The following is an 18,494-nucleotide window of genomic DNA, read 5'->3' as shown; positions in this document are numbered from 1 at the left end:
CAAACAACCTTTTTGGGTGAGAAAACTGTCAAAATGTTTTTGCATTTTATGAAATCTTTTATGACATTCAAGCTATCTGACTTGCAATTTCTTATTCTGCAAAAACTATTAGTTTGCTAGCATGCATAAGCTGATTACCCCATCTCAAGTTGTTCGGTTCGATTGCTAAAAATAAATAATGTTCGACTGTAGGATAGTTGAAAACTAACCTATTGTCTATTTCATTGTATTAGATAGAAGTCATTATAGATGAAAAAAGGAGTTGGGGCCTAATCATCATCATGATGTTGCCAGGGCTTGTACCCTACAATGAGGATTAGTCACTACAGAAGCCCTATAGTAATCACTTTGTGTTTTATTTGATTTTTATGTTCTCCACTAAAAGTTTTGAATTTTTCGATTTTATTGCAAAAAGCATACGAGTCTTATAGTTTTGAGGCATCTTCCAAGGTGAGAAACATTGTAGAGCTGGAAAGCCTGTTTCATGTGAAATCTGAATGAGATCTTGAATAGGTAACAGTCTGGGAACAAGCAGCAATTACTTTCCGGAGTAAAGGAAACAGGTTCTGGTTCTGAGTTTGTTATAATAAGTTAGCTCGTCTAGCCTGGATGAAAAACTTATAATACATTTTACAACAGATAGCAAATGAAAAAACAATATGAATCAGGCATACTTAGCTTATTTTAAAAGGAGAATGAAGACGAGTTGAGATCTATGCTACACCAAATTTATTTTCTGTGCCTCCTTTTTTTGGTTTGGGTTTAAGGATCATGTTAAGCATACCTTGAGTACTGTTACCTTATATATATTACTTTAACCATGTTGCTATCATTACACATGGTTATACCTTTAGGCCATTTAGTTTAACATGTTAACAGAATATTTGGGTACTTTAACGGAGTTCCTCGGCCCCCTAAATCTGCAAAGGGGAGAATGCTCTTAAATCTGTTTTTGAATGAATTTTCACTGATCAAAACAAAGTATATTTAACCATAAAATTAGTGAGTTGGAGAAGGAACTGGAGAATTATTTGCAAGCTCTCTTAGTTTTTTCAATTCCTGCAGGATCCACGAGAGGACGTCATTCAGGCATGGTACATGGATGACAGCAATGAGGACCAGAGGCTTCCTCATCACCGTGAGCCAAAGGAATTTGTGTCTCTTGACAAACTTGCTGGTAAAGATCAGGCTAAGTTTTATATCTATTTAACTTATCCATGAGGAATAGAAAAACCCTCTTCATCCTCCCTCTCAAAAATACATCGTGTGGGTTTTGGGGCCAGTTTATACTTTTCCTCCAATACCTTCAGATAAGTTTAGACTTCTCTGGATTAGGATCTCTACCTGGTAAATTGTTGTTAAGTGGATAAGTTACTTTCCAGTTAATATTGCTAATCTAATTTTAATTAACTCTCTTGGTATTTTGGGCGTTAGAAATTGAATAGGTGAAAATCTTTATTATGTTGTGATTGGTCGGTGAGAATCCCATGTGGATAGGATGTAGTATCTTTTTTCCAAATTCTAATCGGATACTTCATCATATGATGAACAAGGAATAGTAAAAGTGAACCAACCCTTAGTGTAGGTAGTCCTTTTCTTTTTGATGACGGAGAAATTCGTTTGGGGCCGATCCGTAGGACCAACCACAGCCGTTGTAACTCGGGCATAATGGGTCCTCCTCTCTAACCTTTTCTACTTAAATACTGGGCTTACTTCGCATGCCGTAGGGCTCGAACCTGTCACCTAAGTCACAAGTCCCTTAACCTTTGCAACTTGAACTAGGCCGTCACGGCATAGTGTAGGTAATCCTTACAAGTTGATTGCTGGATTTGCCCTGCCTTCATACTCCCTTCATAATTACTCTGTGAATATTTCAGAGCTTGGAGTGCTCAGCTGGAGACTTGATGCTGACAATTATGAGACAGACGAGGAGTTGAAGAAAATTCGGGAAGCTCGTGGCTATTCTTACATGGTATGTTAAAGTTACAAAACGGTGACCTTTCATCTGTTATATTGGTATATCTTGGTCCCTATCTTTTAAAGTTTTGAGAAATACCAAAGCATTAAGGGTTCACAATTTACTACAGGATTTCTGTGAGGTTTGCCCTGAGAAACTACCGAATTACGAGGAGAAAATCAAGAACTTTTTTGAAGAACACCTGCACACCGATGAAGAGATCCGTTACTGTGTTGCAGGAAGTGGTATGATTGCAGTAAATTGATTGGACTTTGCAAGTCCAGCTGCCCACTATACTGCTGTTTCTAAATATATATACTTCTGTGTGTAGGTTATTTTGATCTCCGGGATAGGAAAGATGCCTGGATTCGTGTCTGGGTAAAGAAAGGTGGAATGATTGTTCTGCCTGCTGGAATTTATCACCGCTTCACACTTGATTCAGACAATTACATTAAGGTACTTCTTAAGAGCATGCATTAACATATATGGTTAATGACGAAAAGAGCACCACCATTTTCTTTTTATTGCTTCACCTGTCAAGACACGTTTTTGGCACTTACTCTTGATTGCACTTCTTGCATGGTATATTTGATCAGAGGAACGGTTTGCAATTGTGTTGGTAATAATATTTGGTTTGTGTAGGCAATGCGCCTCTTTGTTGGTGACCCAATTTGGACTCCATACAATCGCCCACATGACCATCTCCCTGCAAGGTCTGTTTCTAGGCACTTGCTATACTCTATTTTTACGTCTTGGGCGTGGAAGCTAATGAATGTTTTTTGATAATGCAGGAAAGAATATATTGAATCATTTGTCCAAGCAGAAGGCGCTGGCCGTGCAGTTAATGCTGCTGCTTAAATTTACTAGAGGCGAAGAAGTTGAAATCCTTATAGGCTGTAATAAATGTTACCATATGGTGGTTGTGTGATTCCTGAAGTGTGCGCCTCGCTCAGCTTGTTGAATGTTGTAATTCGAGCACTAAATAAATCTCCTATGAGGAAATTGAACCTAATAGTTATATACAAGTGGAGTCTATGTTGTGAATTTAAACACTTGTGCTTGTCGAGTGGTCCAATATTTCCTGTTTGTGGGCGTAATTAGCTCTGCCATTTTTGTTGTTGGATGTCAATGACATAAACTCTTGAACTTGTTCTGTGTCCAACTTCTTTCCTTTTGCAGAATCCTCTCTGTAGAGTTGCAAGAAGATACAGGTACATGTTACTCCTAATCCGATTTATTTATAAAATCTTTACTAATTCACCTTGAGTATGATTTGGCAAATTCTTTGTTATCTATATATAATTTGGGGATATACTTATCCATTTAAACTATGCAAGTATGTCGCTGGCTTGGTTTGGAGTGAGAATTTTTTTCCTTTTAATTCAAAGGAAGGATGGAAAAATATTTCTGATCCTCTCTCTCTCACACAGCAATAAACTTACCCATTTAAAGTGGCAAAAGTGTATTTCAGAAATAAATAAAAATAGTAGAAGCTCTCGACGCTGCTAGACATTTTAGACAGGACCAACACTTGTTTGTTTCATTGGATTTTGGAGTAGCTTGTGTTGGGATAAGTGGGGGCCTGGGATCTGCCCTTCTTCTACATTCATCTGATACCTCAATTAAAATATTACTGGATATCGTTAGATAGTAATAGTATTATTTTTCTAATCAACTAATCATGCCACTTTTCAGCTTTTCTTTCAATGCATAGATTATAATTGTAACACGTGCACTGCTTTTATTTGCCTTGGTCAGATGTTGATACCTTTTTTTGGTAACTAAAAAAATTTATTTACTTGGCTTGGTCTGATCCAGATACCTCTTTTTGGTGACTTAAGAAAATTTTAATTTACCAACTGAGAATTATGTACAAAACCAGGACATTACACAATTATTGTTTAGCGTTACTTCGGTAGAGATGAATATTTCAAGGTTGTGATAAATTCACCAATCCTATTGAGTCTTAGCTAATTCCCCTTCAAGTCGAATTGCTTATGGTTGCTAATTGACCAGATTATATGTTCTCATAGTATTCTATCGAATTACTATGCACCCGTCCAGGATAGTTTAATGCCTATATTTCTATGAAATTAATCTATCAAAGATGCATTAAGATCACAATATTCAATTAAATATGGTGACTAGGTATAATTCTATTCTAACTACAAATCCGTCCCCTAGTTTTAGAGATAAGATCATGCTTTCTTTAACTCTTCTCTAATCTAAAAATGACTCTTTTCAAGCAAAATTAAGATAGTTGATAGAGCTTAACTGTTGGCCAGACAATCAAGCAATTGAGTACAGAATTAAAAAATAATCATATAATAGCAATTTATATAAAGGCAAAAGTAGTAATTAAATATCAATATTCATGGCTAAACCCAGCCCCAGAATAAAGGGACTTAGCCACGCATAATCATCATAATAAATTCGTAAGTATTTGAATGATTAAAGTACTAACAAAAAATAAAGGGATAATATATAATTACTCCAATGGGGTTTAACCAATTTGACATACGCATCCTTTATCTTTGCAGGGGTCCTATGACCCCCATCTATGCTTGAAGTGAAATTATTACCCCTTTTTTGACAAGCACCAGTTTCACACAGATATGTAAAACACACGCACCAACTAGGTGATGTCACGTCACTTTTAAATACTACTTTTTACTTTCTTTTTATTCACTATTTTTTCATTTTACCTTTTATGTCCTTTCTCTCTTTTTCTCTCATTTTTTTTCTTTCTTCTTCTCCTGTAACCTCTGCCATAGCACACCATTATTAATGTAGCCACCACCCGTCATTCTCCGCCAAACCTCCTTTTCTACCGAATCACCCCCACTCTCAGCCCTTTTCTTTTTTTTTCTCCAACTAAGCCCATCACCGAATCCCTCGCCCCTCCCCCCCCCCCCCACCCCACCCCCCAAAATTTGTCAGTTTTTGTAAAGTTTTTATTTGATTGAAACTCGAAGCCTCAATCTCTGATTTTAATACTCAAATCAGTCCCCACTTTTCGCATATTCTCCTTGGGCTTTAAGAAATCCAAGTAGGAAAGGTTAGGATAGGTTAAACATTAATTGATCAAAACAAAAATAAAACAAAAAAAAAGAAAAAAGAAAATGACTGATAATTAACGTAAAAGCTAATGACATGATAGTGGTTATAGAGGATGAAGGCGGCGGGCTGTATGTGGGAGAAGCAAAAGGAAGAAAGAGAAAAAATAAAAGAAAAAGAAGAAAAGGAAAAGAAAATATAAAAATAAAAGTAAAATAAAGTAAAAAATACATTTTAATTTTTAAAAAAAGGGAAAAATACGCTTAGTTTTATCCTCTCACGCGCTACTTTAAAGTGCAAAATATTCTCCCTACCACATAAGCATAAAAGGGGGTAATAATTTCACCTCAAATATGTACAAGGGGCTTATAAGAACCTTGCAAAGATAAAAAAAGTGCATCCGGTAAAATGGCTCAACCTCAATGGGGTAATTATGTATTATCCCAAAAATAAATAGTAGAAGAATTCTCTAATTCTTGCTTCAGCTTGCTCACAACATGCGTTTTGCCTCCAAAGTGTCGTATTCCCCTCAAAATTAGGTTTAAAAACCCTTTTCTCCTTTTGTACGAGTTGGGTGTGTAGGACCGAAAGAATCTTGTCCCAGGCGGAATAGGACAAATCTCGGACAGAGAGTCTTGGCCAGCGCGTCGCGCTAGGCTGGGCGCTGGACCCTCTTTCTGCTCTTGTTTCACTTGCCCACAGCGCTACAGGCAACGCCTAGCACTAGTTTTGACGATGGGCGTGCACCTCGTTCAATTAATTTCGTTTTCCACTTCAATTTGACACATTCATCCCTTGTTGCTCCCAATCGATTCCTACATATATAAACACAAAAATTAAGCTCAAATAATTACAACACACATACAAATAGATGAGATTCAAGTAAAATATAAGGCGACGTGCATACCAATGCGTATACTTTTAGTCGAAGATCAACACCAAGCACTTAACTCTTGCACGCGAAGCCTCAATTCACATCAAATAACGCAAAAACCACAAATCGCACCCCAATTCAAGCCTAATGAACTAATGAACTTCCAACTTCTAGAACTAATGTCGAATCACATCAAACCAACTCGGGTTGACCTCAAATTTTGCACACAAGTCATAAATGAACAATGGACCTACTCCAACCAGAACCGAAATCCGAACCCGATATCAACAAAGTCAACTGTCAGTCAAACCTTTCAAACTTCTAAACCTTCAACTTTCCAACTTTGGCCAATCCAAGCGAAAATGACCTACAGACCTTTAAATCAATATCCGAACATATGTCCGAGTCCAAAATCGCCATACGAAGCTTTTGGAACTATCAAAACTCCATTCCCGAGTCGTCTATTCAAAAGTCAAACTCCGATCAACTCTTTCAACTTAAGCCTTCAACCTGGGACTAAGTGTCCAATCCGCTCCAAAACCTCCCAACCAATCAAACCACCTTGGCAAGTCACATAACCGCAAATAAGCATAGAAGGAGCGATAAGTAGGGGAACGGGGCTACAATCCACAAAACGAACGGCCGAGTCGTTATATTTTTCCCCTCTTAAACAAATATTCGTCCTCGAACGGGTTAGAATCATACCCGGAGTCTCAAATAGGTGTGGATAGCTGCTCCTCATCTCCCGCTCGGTCGCCCAAGTAGCCTCCTCGACTGGCTGACCCCTCCACTAAACTTTCACTGAAGCTATATTCTTTGATCTCAACTTTCGAACCTGCCGATCCAAAATGGCCATCGGACCCATATCATAAGTCAAATCCCCATCTAAATGCACCGTGCCGAAATCAAAAACATGAGACGGGTCACCATAATACTTCCAGAGCATAGAAACATGAAACACTGGGTGAACACCGGATAGACTAGTGGCAATGCAAGCTTGTAGGTCACCTCTCCAATCCTCTCAAGCACCTTAAAAGGTCCAATATACCGAGGGCTCACTTTATCCTTCTTTCAGAACCTCATCATACCCTTCATGAGCGAAACTCTGAGTAACACCTTCTCACCCACCATATATGTAGCATCACAAACCTTGCTATTAGAATAAATTTTCTATCTAGACTGTGTTGTACGAAGCCAATCCTGAATCAACTTGACTTTCTCCAAGGCATCCCGAACCAAGTCAGACCCAACAACCTAGCCTCTCCCGGCTCGAACCAACCAACTAAAGAACGACACCGCCTCCCATATAAAGCCTCATCAGCAGCCATCTGAATACTCGATTGGTAGTTGTTGTTGTATGCAAACTCTACAAGCGATAAGAATTGATCCCGAGAACCCCCGAAATCCATAACACAGGTGCGTAGCATATCTTCCAAAATCTAAATGGTGCGCTCGGACTGTCCCTGCGTCTTGGGTGGAATGTTGTACTCAACTAAACCCGTGTGCCCAACTCTCCAAAACTGCGATGTGAGTTGCGTGCCTCGATCAGAAATAATGGACACTGGAATACCATGAAGACAAACAATCTCATGGATATAGATCTAAGCTAGCCTCGCTGAAGAATAGGTGGTCACAACCGGAATGAAATGTGCGAACTTAGTCAACCAGTCCATAATCACCTATACTGCATCAAATTTCTTCAAAGTTTGTGGGAGACCAACAACGAAGTCCATGGTAACACGGTCCCAATTTCACTTGGGAATCTCAAGTCTCTTAAGAAAACCGCCCTGCCTCTGGTGCTCGTACTTCACCTGCTGACAGTTCAAACGTCAAGCCACATACTCCATTATATCTTTCGTCATTCTTCTCAATCAATAGTGTTGCCTCAAGTCCTGATACATCTTGGCGGCACTCGGATGAATGGAATACCGCAAACTGTGGGCCTCTTCAAGAATCAACTCACGTAACCCATCCATATTGGGCACACAATCTGACCCTGCATCTGCAACACCCCATTATCTCCAATAGAAACCTCTTTAGCATCATCGTGCTGCACCGTGTCCTTAAGGACATGTAAATGGGGGTCTTCATACTGACGGGCTCTGATGCGCTCATACAAGGAAGACCGAGAAACCACGCAAGAAAGAACCCAGCTAGGCTCTGAAATATCTAACCTCACGAACTGATTAGCCAAAGCCTGAACATCTAATGCAAGCGGTCTCTAACCAACTGGAATATATGTAGGGGTACCCATACTCACAACCTTTCTACTAAAGGCATCGGCCACCACATTGGCCTTCCCATGATGGTACAAAATGGCATCATAGTCTTTTAACAACTCTAACTACCTCCGTAGCCTCAAGTTTAGATCTTTTTTGCTTAACCAAGTGCTGCAAACTCCGATGATTTGTGAATACCTCACAAGACACGCCGTGGAGATAATGCCTCCAAATCTTCAATGCACGAACAATGGCTGCCAACTCTAAATCATAAAAGGGGTAGTTCTTCTCATGGGGCTTCAGCTGGCGCGAAGCATACGAAATAACCCTACCCTTCTTCATCAAGACGCTTCCGATGTCAATCCGTGAAGCATCACACTAAACTGTATATGACCCCGATGCTGAAGGCAAAACTAGAATTGGAGATGTGGTCAAGACAGTCTTGAGCTTCTAAAAGTTCTCCTCACACTCATCAGACCACCTTAATGGGGCACCCTTATGGGTCAATCTAGTCAAAGGCACATCAATAATGAGAAACCCTCCACAAAACGACGATAATATCCTTGCAAGCCAAGAAAACTACGAATCTCAATACTTAAAGACGGTATGGGACAACTCTGAACTGCCTCACTCTTATTCGGATCTACCTTGATCCCCTCACTGTACACCACGTGCCCTAAGAACGTCACAGAACCAAGCCAAAACTCACACTTAGAGAATTTAGCATAAAGTTTCTCTTCTCTCAAGGTCTGGAGTACAATCCTCAGATGCTGCTCATGATTCTCCTGGCTGCGTGAGTACATCGGTATATCATCAATGAATACTATAACAAAAGAATCAAGTTATGGTTGGAATACACTGTTCATCATATGCATAAATGCTGCTAGGGCATTGGTCAACCCAATAGACATCACAAGAAACTCGTAATGACCATAGCGTGTCCTGAATCTCGTCTTCAGAATATCAGAATGCCGAATCTTCACCTGATGATACCAAGACCTCAAATCAATCTTCGAAAACACTCTAGCTCCCTGAAGCTGGTCAAATAGGTCATTAATACGCTGTAGTGGGTACTTGTTCTTAATTGTAACTTTTTTCAACTACCGGTAATCAATGCATATCTGCATAGTATCATCCTTCTTCTTCACAAACAGAATTGATGCACCCCAAGGCGACACACTAGGCCTAATGAATCCCTTATCAAGTAGCTCCTGAAGTTGTTCTATCAATTCCTTTACCTCTGTTGGTGCCATATGATACGGAGGAATAGAGATGGGCTGAGTGCCCAGCGCCAAGTCAATACCAAAATCAATGTCCCTGTCGGGTGGCATGCCCGACAAGTCTGTAGGAAACACATCCAGAAAGTCCCTTACTACCGAAGCGGACTCAATAGTAGGAGTAACAACACTAACATCCCTCACAAAGGCCAAATATGCCAAACACCCCTTCTCAACCATCCGCTGAGCCTTCAAGTATGAAATTACTCTACTGGGAACATAATCCAGGTAATCTCTCCACTCAACCCTAGGCAATTCCGGCATTGCCGACGTCACGATCTTAGCGTAACAATCCAGAATAGCGTGACATGGCGACAACAATTCCATGCCTAAAATCATGTCAAAATCAACCATACAAAGCAGTAAAAGATGAAATATCGTCTCCAATCCCCCAATAGTCACCACACACAACCGTACATAAACCCAACCCGATCGTGATGGCGCCTCTCGTGAAGACAAGGCCAGCCGACACACTTCCAATTCGTTTTAAATAATTAATAACAATAAACACTAAGACTTTAATCGAAAATAAAATCCCAAAATAAGCATTTAACATTATAATTTGCAGAAATAAAACCAACACAGCCCGACATCGGGGTGTCACCAGTCATCAACAAACCTCCTGATCGTCTCTCTCCCAGTACCACCAGCGGAGGCCACTAGAGGCCGAGGACGTGGCCTAGGCCGTGGTAGGGGCAGAGTTACAGCCCCCACAGTAGCTGGGACAACACCTGTTGGTATCAGGGTCGTGACACATACGGTCCACAACAATAGAATCACCCACCAATGTAGATACATGAACATGCATAACTAAGGAATCACGGGGCATATCCAAATAGCGAGCAAAGTACAATAATGCATATGAATAAGCGGAACCAAGGTCAAATAATATGGAAGCATTCATGTAGCACACTGAAACAGTACCTGTGATCACCGAGTCTAAAGCAACTGCCTCTAGCCTGGCGGGAAAAGCATAACATCGAGCATGAACACCACCTAGATCGACCTCCCTCTCTAGGAAGACCTCGAACTTCCTGAGTCCCACCCCGAGCTGGCTGAACGAGTGGTGAAGCAACTCGTACAGGGTCATAAACTGGCCTCCCTACTGCACTGGACCTCTGTAGTGACGGGGGTAATACTTCCTCGCATGACCCATATCTCCACAATCGTAACAACCTCAAGCTATAAATGACGGTGGGGCCTGAATCGTACCCCGAGAACTAGAATAACCACTGGAAGAACTCGGTATAGTGGAACCCTACACTGATGGAGCACGGTACAAACTCTAAGCTGGAAGTGCACTGGAAGATGACTGACCTGGATGAGTACTATATGAACCATGACTAGCTGATGTACCACGATGAACCAGACGAGCCATTTAAGCGGGCATGTAAGGACGACCTCTGTTGTGATGTGACTGACCTCCAGATGAGGTACCACCAAAACCACCAAATCCACGTGGCATGTTGCCCTCCCGCTCCTCAGGCTTAAGCTTATGAACCGACTCCAAGTGCCTAGCAATCTCGATCACCTGGTCAAACCTAGCATCCGTCTCGGCCTCTCGGGCCAAGCTATAACATAGGCCATAACTGAGGCCATCAATGAACCTCCTGATCCTCTCTCTCTCTCTGTGGGAACCAACCATATAACATGACGGGCCAAATCTGTGAATCTCATCTCATACTAGGTCACAATCATATCTCCCTAGCGTAGCTGCTCAAAAGCTCTATGATAAGTGTGAATTTTGACTACATATTAGCACCTTTTTGGTTTTATTTTAGTTCGAAAGTATTGATTTATGTTTCCGAAACTAATGAAAGTGTGCAAATTGTAGGAAAGTTGGAAGCTTGAGATCCCATTATGAAATCTGACTCAAAAAGGAGTGTTCCGACCCACAAGGCAAGAAGGGGTGCAGAACTTAAGAAGTGCGGTCCGCAGGAGGATTTTTGCGATTGCAGAAGAAAGTGCGGACCGTAGAATTCCATCTGCGGCCGCAGATAAAGTGAAAGACCCCAACAGAAATTTAGCCAATGTGCGGCTGCAGAAGAAGCTTTACACTAACAAATGACTCAAAGTTCAGAGGGTGTGCAAATGACCAAGACATGAGCCTTGCCTGAATTGCGGACCGCACAAGAATTGTGCGGCCGCATAAGAAGTTTCGTAGTCGCAGACCAGAATTGTGTGGCTACGGATTCCAAGACCTTGCCAACTGAAGAAATCTACAGACCGCACATGGAATTGTGCGGCCGCAGATCCTCCCGAGGGGCATTTTTGTCAACAAATTTTGGGCTACTATAAATAGACGAGTTTCACATTTTTAGGTCAAGCTTCTATGCTTGAGCTGCTGTAGCCGTAACATTTTGACATTTTAGGAAGTTTGTGACTATTTTAGTTTTAAACATTATATTTTATTATTTTAATCTTAGATTATGAGTTTAATTAGCATTTCTTCTTTGTTTTCTTCATTTCTCAGTATGAGTAGCTAGATTCTTACTAGGGTTGTGACCCAACCCTAGTGTGTGAACCTTATGGGTATTTAATTTAATGCTTGTTTATAATTGGGTGTTGATTATTTAGATTAGTTTATGCTTCAACTTTAGAATTAATGGTTGCAAAAATTGATTCATGCATTTTTAACTTGGTCTTTACTTGGAAAAGGGGACCTAGTTTAGGATGACTTAGCTAACAATAAATTGGGCTAATTGAGGGTTTGATTAGCCTAATTAAAGTTTTCAAACTAGAGATAGTGAGAACCCGACTTGAGCTTATATCAACTATTTAGTTTGATACCCATTTGGTCTTGAGAAAGCCAAATTGGGCAAAATACCTCTATGAACGAGAGGTATTGAGTGGATAATGTAGCGTTGAGAGCTATAATACTACCCAATCATCAAAACAAGTGATAACATATTTAACCCATTAGGCGAATACCTAAGTTAAGGTCACATCTCTTTGCTTTTTAACTATTTGGAAAAACCCCAAAAACAATCATTCGCTTTTTAGTTTCTTCTCTTAGATTATAATTGTTAGAGTAAAAGTAAAATTAGATATCAAAACCGTTTGTTTGGAAGTGCTATTGAGTTATTCCATTTTCTTTCGTCAAGTATATACCCCTAACACCCATTGTAGCTCCCTATGAAAATCGACCCCAACTCTTGTTGGGTACTATTCTTCCAACAACTCTTTCCACTGACTATTGAGTGCGGATTGGATGTGGACCAATTGTTGGTGCCGTTGTCGGGGGACTATTGCAAGCTCAACAAAGTCACAAGTAAAGATCACTTTCCACTTCCTTTCTTAGATCAAATGCTCTATAGATTGGCCGGTCATGCTTTTTATTTCTTTCTTGATGGGTTTTCGGGCTACAACCAAATTCTCATTTCTCCGGAAGATCAAGAGAAAACAACCTTTACATGTTCCTATGGTACTTCTGCTTTCAAGCGGATGCCATTGGTTTGTGCAATGCATCGACGACTTATCAAAGGTGTATGATGACTATTTTCACGAACATGATACAGGATTACCTTGAAGTTTTCATGGATGACTTCTCGGTGGTGGGAGATTCTTTTGATGATTTTCTTGCAAATTTGGACAAAGTATTGGCTAGATGTGAAGAAACCAATTTGGTGCTCAATTGGGAGAAATGTCATTTCATGGTCGAGGAAGGTATTGTCCTTGGCCACAAAATCATAAGGAATGGAATTGAAGTAGACAAGCCAAAGATTGAGGTGGTTTCTAAGCTTCCACCCCCAACTTCGGTGAAGGGTGTGTGGAGTTTCTTAGGCCATGCAGGTTTTTACCGGCGCTTCATCAAAGATTTCTCTAAGGTGGTGAATCCGTTGTGCAAGCTTCTTGAGAAGGATGCTAAGTTTAACTTCAATGATGATTGCATGAGAGATTTTGAATTGTTGAGCTCAAGTTGACAACTACTCCCATCATCATCGCTCCAGATTGGAGTGTGCCTTTTGAACTCATGTGTGATGCAAGCGACGCAGCGGTTGGGGATGTTTTGGGGTAACGTATCGACAAGACTTTCCATCCGTCCTACTATGCTAGTAAGACCATGAACATTTCCCAAGTTAACTATACAATCACGGAGAAAGAGCTCCTTGCTATTGTGATCGGAATCGAGAAGTTCCGCCCGCACTTGATGGGTGCAAAAGTTATTGTCCATATGAACCATGCGGTGCTTCGTTATCTTATGAGCAAAAAGGACTCCAAAGCTCGGTTCATGATATGGGTACTCTTGTTGCAAGAATTTGATATTGACATCCAACATAGAAAGATAGTGAAAACAAAGTGGCGGACAACTTGTCTCATTTGGACGAGGGAAGGCCGCATGATGGCCTTAAATTCAATGAATCCTTCCCCAACGAGAAACTCTTGGCAATTTCAATGAAAGAGGTGCCATGGTTTGCAAATTTAGAAAATTTTCTTGTGTGTGGAATCATTTCGGATGAGTTCTCTTCAAACCAAAGGAAGAAACTCAAATGGGATTGTCAAGATTATTATTGGGATGAATCATACCTTTTCAGGATTTGTACGGATGGGGTGATTAGAATATGTGTACTGGAAGAAGAGCAAGGTGAAATTCTTTGGGCTTATCATTCTTCTCCATATGATGGTTATCATGGCGGAGCGAGAACGACAACCAAAGTACTTAGTTGTGGTTTCTATTGGCCCACTCTTTACAAGGATGCAAGTGAGGTAGTGGACAGATGTGATGAATGTCAACGGGGCGGTGGAATCTCAAATAAAAATGAAATGCCTCTCACAACCATTTTGGAGATTGATATTTTTGATGTGTGGGGTATTGACTTCATGGGCCCTTTTGTGAGTTCTTGTGTAAACACCTACATCTTGGTCGTGGTGGATTATGTGTCCAAATGGGTTGAGACCGTTTCCTTGCCCAACAATGAGGCGAGAAGTGTGGTGGCTTTCTTGAAGAAGAATATTTTCACAAGGTTTGGTACTCGACGTGCAATTATAAGTAATGGGAGGTCACATTTTTGCAACAAGGCTTTTGACACTTTACTTGGCAAGTATGGTGTTACTCACAAGTTACAACTCCCTATCACCCACAAGCTAGTGGGCAAGTGGAAGTCTCCAACCGGGAGATAAAGAGTATTTTGTTCAAAACGGCGAATGCTAATCGGAAGGATTGGTCCAAAAAGATTGATGATGCATTATTGGCTTATCGAGCGGCTTACAAAACACCTATCGGAATGTCGCCATATCAGTTGATGTTCGGGAAATCTTGTCATCTTCTGGTGGAACTAGAGCACAAGGCAATGTGAGCTCTAAAGATGTTGAATCTTGATTGGGATTTAGCCACTAACTTGAGGGTTGCACATTTGAATGAATTGGATGCGTTCCGGTACCATACTTATGCAAGTCCGTCCTTGTACAAATAAAAGATAAAATATCTTCATGACAAATACATTTGGAACAAAGAGTTCAAGGTGGGTGATCTTGTATTATTCTTCAACTCAAGGTTGAGGATGTTTCCCGGGAAGCTAAAATCCAAGTGGAGTGGTCCTTTTGAAATTGTGGGTGGGACACCTTTTGGTGCATTAGACTAACAAAAACAATGAAGTATTCCGATTCAGTGGTCACTAGGTGAAGCACTACTTGGGAAAGGTTGAAGATAGCCACGTGGTGGTGGTCATTCATTTCACTTGAGGGTATTTTGCGTCGTGCTGCAACGTTAAATCAGGCGCTTCATGGGAGGGAAACCATGTTCTTTTCCTTTTTCTTTTTGTAGTTAGGTATTATTTGTGTTCTAACTTGAGTTGAAGTGTGCTGCAGAGATGAGTGTGACTTACAAGAATAGTGGAAGAAGATATGGCTAAGTGTTCAAAGGAGTGCGGACCGCACTTGATTTGTGCGGACCGCACATTTTTAAGTGCCATAGCAGATAAGTATTGCGGCCGCACATTTTTCTTGCGGACCACAAAATTGAAATTCCAAAAATACCAACTCTTTGAAGTTTATGCTTGTTAGTGCGGAGGTCGATCTGCGATCACACGTGAAATCTACGGCCGCACCCATAAATGTGCAGACTGCAGACTGGTTTCTGAGAATAATCATCCAGGTGGTAGGGTGCGGACCACCCTCGTTTGTTCTCCCTTCTCATTTTTTTTGTATAAATAGAATACTGGTCCTCATTTTACACTTTTCCCTCTTTGAACAAAACACTGTTACTCTGCAAATTTTTCTTGGAGATTTCAACTGTTCCATACACACATCCACCTCGATTAGTCATTCATTACACTCACTCTATCTGGTATGCTTCAATTTCATGTTTGGTATGCTTCAATTTCATGTTAATTTTTGTGTGTTAGATTAATTTGTAGATTTTCAGTTCTTCTTAGGCCATCTGTTATTGGAGTTCAATTGTGTGTCCATATGGGGTAGATTTGAACTGGGTAAACTTGATACATGCTCTATTGGGATTGGGTTAGTTATATTTCATGTTTTTATAACATTTCCATGCCTATTTATGCAACAAATTGAAAAATCATAGAATATAAAGTACTTTGCTCGTAATTGTTTGAATTTTGCGACCGCACTTGAATTGTGCGGTTCGCATATATGAATTTTTAGACACTTATGTGAGGCAGGAATCTGCAGTCGCAAGTCAAAATGTACGGACTGTAGAATTCCATCTGCGGCCGCAGATTAGCCTTTTTTCGGTCATCAGAGAGTTCACAATTTTGGCACTCAGAAGTGTGGCCGCAATCTGAAATATCTTATCGCACTTCCCTTCTGCGGCCGCACAACAGAAATGTACGGACTGCAGATCCCTTCTCCTGCAGGCATGAATCACCTACATAACCCCACAGTGTACAATTGTTTCTCCTTACCTACACTCCTATATGTGTTTGAACTACGAATTGCAACTAACAATCTTCTTTGCTTGATATAGACAATGGTTCAATCAAGAGGCCGAGGCGATACTTCAAAGGGACAAGGTGAATCTTCTTGGGGTCGAGTCAAAAGTGCCTTACCCCTTGGCCAGCCTAAGACGATCCGAAATAAAACAACATCCGGTAGAGAGAGAGGTGAAGACCTTTCCGAGTCTAGCTCCTATGTCCCGTCTTAGGAGGTGTCAGAGGGTAACTCAGCCTCTAAACAGGAGGAGTAGACGGCCGCACAGTTGAGGCCGCAGGGGAGATACCAGCTCAAGGCCGAGCCATCTTCATCTCACTGCACCTCCAAGGGGTCGGAGAGTGCTAGCCAGGCTTCTGAGCCATCAGCTACACCAGTCCTTGAGGCACCAGTTATACATGATATCCCCGATGATGGCAGAGGGGAAGATGCTACCGCTACAGGTCTCGAGAGATCAAAGAAGAAGGAGATTTAGGAGGATCGATTTGTTAGCCTGGCCGTCTTTACTAGTTTTCGTATGTGGTGGCCGGCAAGGTCGCTGACTCTTAAGCGATAATTCCTTTTGAAAGATTTGGATCAATATAACCCGGGAATATTTAGGCAATTCAGAGAATGGAAGGGTTGGATGTGGTTCACCGAGAGAGTGGAGCATGCCAAAGAATACCTTGTCCGAGAATTCAATGCCAATGTGGCTCACATCAAGAAAGGGACAAAGGTGACCAAGGTGCACAACCTGAAGGTGAGGTTTGATCAGCATACGCTAAATGCGTATTTGGGCTTCGAGGATGTGGAGCCAAAAGATTACTTGGAGAAGTGTGCTATGAAGGAGGAAGTCTGACCATGGTTGGGTTGAGATCTTAGCACCACCGGGGCCACCACCACCATTGATCACTGCTGGGGTTCCCATCCACCAAAGCACTCTGAGTTTTGAGGCGAAAGGGTGGCAATTCTTTGTCTGCAGCAGATTGGATCTGAGCTAGAATGACACTCACCTTCCTATTCCTCGGGATGCCCTTGCGGCTTCCATTATGGTAAGTTACCCAATCAATGTGGGTGTCGTGATATCGGCCAATATTTCTGTGATTGCACGGCAGGACAGCTCGACCTACCCTTATCCCAACACCATCACAAAGTACCTCACAAATGCAAAGGTATAGCCGAGAGATTTTGACACCAAGGTGAAGGCGAAGAAGCCCTTTGATTGGTATTCATTGATGGATGCGAGCAACTCAAAGAAGAGAGTTTAGCCTTCTACCACCACAAGCCAGTTTGATGAGCTAGCAGTGGTAGTCTTTAAGACAGCTGATCTTCCTTCCACATTGGCCGAGCCTTCCTCCAGTGCCACTGCTATGCCTCCGCCATCATCCACAGCTCCTACCACAACTCGTGCCATAGCTCTGAGGACAGTGCCCATGCCCATTGCTCCACTATCTGCGTTGCCAGTCTCCCAAAAATTGGCGAGTCTCAACAACTGGATGCAGACAGCTACTGCAAAGTTGTCTGACTTATCCAGTACTATTGCAGCACAGTCCACTTCATAGGAACCACAGGCCCCTTCTGACATTGAGGAAACGCTGAAGAAGATTCGCGACAACCAGAAGACTATTATGGACACATTGGTACAGCACGGGTCAGTTATTAAGGAGCTGGGAAAAGAAGTAAAGAAGATGAGAAAGCCCCAGTTAAGAAATAAATCAGTGGACAAGCTCCGGAGAGGGGTGACTATACTTGCTACAGCTGGCGACCTTCGCTTTGACATGTTTCTTGACCCGCACCAGTCTGCCCCAGATCCTTCAGCACCATCTACATCGGTAGCACCAACTGGCCAGTCTAACGAGCCAGACCTTGCTACCGACACTGCTGAGGCAGTGCGTGCGGCGTTTGACAACCCAGCCATGCCTAGATTTGATGTTGATGAGATCCAGTTGGCTGACCCTGAGGGAGATGACATTTGTTAGGGACACCGAGATGTTCAAGAATCCTTAGGGAGTTTTCTTCAACCTCTCTTTTTTTACTCTTATTTTGCTAAGCATCGGGGACAATGCTTATTTTTATTTCGGGGGGGGGGGGGGGTGTAGTTTATTTGACACATTGGTACACTTTGATACATTTGGTCTGTGATAATTTGATGATACTCTTTCTTTTCTTATTTGTATTTATCTATCTCTTCTCTCTTCTCTTATGTATAATTATCTCTCTTTAGTAATTATTGTGTATTA

The 18,494-nt window shown here is 41.4% G+C and overlaps 1 protein-coding gene across 1 annotated transcript in view; it reads left to right on the top strand.

Annotated features, from left to right (window-relative positions):
• LOC109229678 (1,2-dihydroxy-3-keto-5-methylthiopentene dioxygenase 2) overlaps positions 1-3,122 on the top strand; it is a 3,741-nt gene extending 619 nt beyond the window's left edge. The window contains exons 2-7 of the mRNA XM_019395209.1: positions 1,066-1,177; positions 1,878-1,972; positions 2,088-2,202; positions 2,289-2,413; positions 2,600-2,670; positions 2,749-3,122. Of these exons, the coding sequence (XP_019250754.1) occupies positions 1,066-1,177; positions 1,878-1,972; positions 2,088-2,202; positions 2,289-2,413; positions 2,600-2,670; positions 2,749-2,815 (585 nt within the window). The 3' untranslated portion in view covers positions 2,816-3,122. The remainder of the gene's footprint in view (positions 1-1,065; positions 1,178-1,877; positions 1,973-2,087; positions 2,203-2,288; positions 2,414-2,599; positions 2,671-2,748) is intronic.

The sequence above is a fragment of the Nicotiana attenuata genome, chromosome 1 (assembly GCF_001879085.1).
Source record: "Nicotiana attenuata strain UT chromosome 1, NIATTr2, whole genome shotgun sequence".
NCBI lineage: Eukaryota > Viridiplantae > Streptophyta > Magnoliopsida > Solanales > Solanaceae > Nicotiana > Nicotiana attenuata.
This window is presented reverse-complemented; position numbering and strand designations above follow the sequence as displayed.